Genomic DNA, 3,815 nt, shown 5'->3' on the forward strand with positions numbered 1-3,815 from the left:
GCAGCAATATTAAAAAAAAAAACAAAACTGTAACATAAGACTACCGCCATCAATTCAGTGATTTCCACCGCTCACGACTGGCATCTCTCCTTACAATTTCCACGTTTCCCCCACAGACCGAAAACATGCTGACATCGCTTTTGTCTTCTGAAATCGGGCGCAATCCGAAATGCGGCGACGGTTTTTTTTTGTTGTTGTTGCTGCGGTTTTAAAGTACACACCACGCAGGAATGGTGTTTTCATTTAAAAAAAAAAACAAATGAAAAAAAAAACCACCACCAACGTCCCCCCACGCAGGTTATCCAGCGCGTTTTTTTTTAAAAAAAGGCAAAGCACATGAAAGTTTTTTTTTTCCCCTCCTATGAATAAGGTCTTCCCATTGCCACAGTCCTCTCTAAACGGTGCTTTCTTTTTGTTTAATAAATTGAAAGGAGAAACGGAAGCAAAGTACGAGTTGTGGGGAGAGAGGGGGTGGGGGTAGGACAAAACAGCAAACAGTTGAAGTCTGCCTTCTCACAGTCATCGGCTTTTCGCTCTCGGGCTGAGGTACTGTAGTATTTCTGGCATCGGTTCAATTGATTTTAAAAAAAGGGGGCAGAGACTGCTAGACGGAGCATGCGCTGGAGGGGGGCTGTCGAAGAATCAAGTAAATAGAATTGGAGCTGGAACCACAAGTTTAGTGTTCGCGATGACGTCACCGCTCCACATTGAGCCGGAGCAGTAGTAGTGTGGGAGATAGATAGAGCCGCGCTATAGTAAAGTACACACTGCCATGAACTTCTGTTTGTAACTTAATTGTTGTTGCTGCAGTCAGGAGGGGGAAAAAAAGGAAACAACAAAAGTTTTTTTTTTCTCTTTCTGGCTGTGTCTGATTTTAACAGCAACGAGCACGCAGGCATCTGGAGGAAGACCGTTGAATACTTTTTTGCAAAAAGCTATGTCCTCCGCGGCGATTGCTGCTTCCAGACGGCAGTCATGTTATTTATGTGACTTGCCCCGCATGCCGTGGGCTATGATCTGGGATTTTTCGGAGGCTGTCTGCAGAGGATGTGTCAACTACGAGGGAGCAGACCGGATTGAGTTTGTGATCGAGACAGCCCGGCAGCTGAAGAGGGCTCACGGCTTCCAGGAAGGGAGATCGCCGGGGCCGGTGAAACCTCAGCTCTCGGGGAAGGAGATCCAGCCCATCAACCACACGGCGGCGGACCCGGGACCTCGTCTGCCGCAGTCCCTGGATCGCTACCCCCTCGCCTCGGACCGGCCGCCGCGACTCGGTCCAGAGTACCCGACTGGCAGGCAGGCTAACGGCATCCCTGTCCCAAATGGATTCCCCAAACCCGACGACCCCCCGGAGCTGAACAGGCAAAGCCCCAACCCCCGCAGGACTAGCACGGTCCACGCGAATATAGTGCCTTTGGTGAACGGGAGCCTGCCGCCCGTGCACGCTGTCAACGGCAGGTCGGCGCAGATGGGCATCCCGGCGGCGCTGACAGCGGCCGGCCAGAACGAGATGAGCGGCAAGCGGCCGGCCTCGGTGTCCAGCACGGAGCACGACAGGGAGCTGAAGGACAAGCACAGGGCGGACAGCCTGTCCGAGCTGGGGGAGAGCCACAAGAACCGGCCGGACGAGTGGATTACCAAAGGGAAGACGGTCAGGGACTTAATGGCGTTCCACACGATGGACGGCCGGTACAAGAAGGACCACGCAGCGATGCCACAGGGCAGGGTGATGGGCTACGACGCCAACGCCACCGCTTCGAAGCCAGGTAAGCGTCCCCCTGACAGAGCCCCGTTTTTCTTTCACCCCCTGTTTTCGCTGAGCGTGTGTTTTCAGACCAGAAGAGCGCGTCTCGACTGAGTCAGCCTCTCTGCAGCAGACGTGCTAACGGGTATTTCCGCTGATTATCATTCTTTTCGTGTGAGGGCTCAGGGCTCTACTGTACAGGGGGTGATTACAGTACACAGCAGTACGGTTCCCTGCCTGCCTCATTTTTTCCATGTGTTATCTGGTGTTGTAATTTAAAACCTGGGGGTTGCAGTGCAGATCAAAGAGCGGACCGAAAGCAGTGCCTGTTTAGGGCTTTCATGCATGATTTTATGTGCCTGCCGTTAGCCCAAATTTACGTGTTGTTTTTTAAACTTCCCCAAAACCCCCACCACCACCACCACCACCAGACAGAGGCAAGCATCCCCGGAACATGAAGAGAAAGGCGTCTCCAGAGCCCGAGGGAGAGAGCACCGCCGGGAAGATGAACGGCGAGGGTCAGTGGCAGCCGGCCGCGGCGGAGGTCCTGAAGATGCCCACGGTGCCCCCGAGCTTCGCCACGGCGCCGTCCACCATCTCGCCCCATTCCAACCGCACCACCCCGCCGGAGGCCGCGCAGAACGGCCAGTCGCCGATGGCCGCCCTCATCCTGGCGGCGGACAACGCTGGGGGCAACAGCTCGCCCAAGGATGCCAACCAGGTGCACTCGACCACCCGCCGGAACAGCAACAGCCCGCTCTCGCCGTCCTCCATGAGCCAAAGGAGACTGGGGCAGAGGGAGGCGCCGGGCGCGGGGACGCCGCACGTGCCGGGCATGGACCAGGTGCACCCGCAGAGCATTCCAGACTCTTCCGTGCCCAACAGCATCCCGCTGTGCTGCACCCTCTGCCACGAGCGGTTAGAGGACACGCATTTCGTGCAGTGCCCGTCCGTGCCGTCACACAAGTTCTGCTTCCCGTGTTCCAGGGAGAGCATCAAGCAGCAGGGCGCCACCGGGGAGGTGTACTGCCCCAGCGGGGAGAAGTGTCCACTGGTGGGCTCCAACGTGCCCTGGGCGTTTATGCAAGGTGAAATAGCCACCATTCTTGCAGGGGATGTCAAAGTAAAAAAGGAGAGGGACCCTTGATTTTATTATCGTTTTTTTTTTAAAAAAACACAACGACGACAACAACAACAACAAAATATATAAATATAAATTACACGCATACCATCCAAACAAAACTAATGGGACTTGTACATATTGGACGCGAGCGAGGAAAGTGTATACTTCATAAACATGGCTGTATAATTTTTGATTTTTGAATACATTGTGTTTCTATATTTTTGAAGATAAAGGTATGTACTCATTATAATGGACTACATTTCCCCCCCCCCCTTTTTTTGTTGATGTTTAAGCCGAATCTCTCGATGTTACCTTTTCGGTCTGGTGGCAGTTTCTGTTAAACGTAGAATGTGACTAATGCTACTCTAAGCACTTGACGCAACTGAAATGCTTTTAGCTGTACTTGTATGCACTTGTTTAAAAAAATTGCCAAATACAATTTCTGACCTTGTAATAATAACTTAGTGTCTGTGATTGCTTATTCTTCGTAATCAGCAAAGCCCTAGAGAGGTCTACCCTGTAGATAATGGATCAACGCAGCTAGTGACGCAATTAACTGGAGCACGAAACCAGCGATAGTGTAACTCAGCGGAGAAAAGAGAACCGATATCGAAGCCGTAGGCTTGCTCGTCTTCCTAAAGCATTGCACGTCTCGACACTTCCGCGACTGCTTGTTTTGGCTCAATAACAAAATATTTCCCCCATTTGTCAGCACTGAATAACAAAAACTGCGGCGGCGAAATAAATCTGTGTCGTAGTGGGGGGGCAGTGAGTGACCTACTGTACGTCTTCCTAAATAGGTCTCGGAATTGTGGCGTTTTGTAAATAGTGCTTGAAAGCCTTTTTACTGCGTGACTTACGAAACGAATCGTGGCCTGTGCACGCGCCTTGCCTGTTAATTTATCCTAAAGGCAAAAAAAAGAATAATAATTGTCCAAGCGTCACAAT

General features: G+C 51.8%; 1 protein-coding gene across 1 annotated transcript; it reads left to right on the forward strand.

Annotated features, from left to right (window-relative positions):
* Nucleotides 1-497: 497 nt before the first annotated feature.
* Nucleotides 498-3,327, forward strand: LOC148819986 (interferon regulatory factor 2-binding protein 2-A-like). Its single transcript, XM_088934047.1, has 2 exons — nucleotides 498-1,766; nucleotides 2,176-3,327. The coding sequence occupies exons 1-2, from the start codon at nucleotides 938-940 to the stop codon at nucleotides 2,889-2,891; spliced, it is 1,545 nt and encodes a 514-aa protein (XP_088790173.1). The 5' UTR covers nucleotides 498-937; the 3' UTR covers nucleotides 2,892-3,327.
* The last annotated feature ends 488 nt before the right edge of the window (nucleotides 3,328-3,815 follow it).

Source organism: Atractosteus spatula, chromosome 15 (genome assembly GCF_055471065.1).
Source record: "Atractosteus spatula isolate fAtrSpa1 chromosome 15, fAtrSpa1.hap1, whole genome shotgun sequence".
Lineage (NCBI taxonomy): Eukaryota > Metazoa > Chordata > Actinopteri > Semionotiformes > Lepisosteidae > Atractosteus > Atractosteus spatula.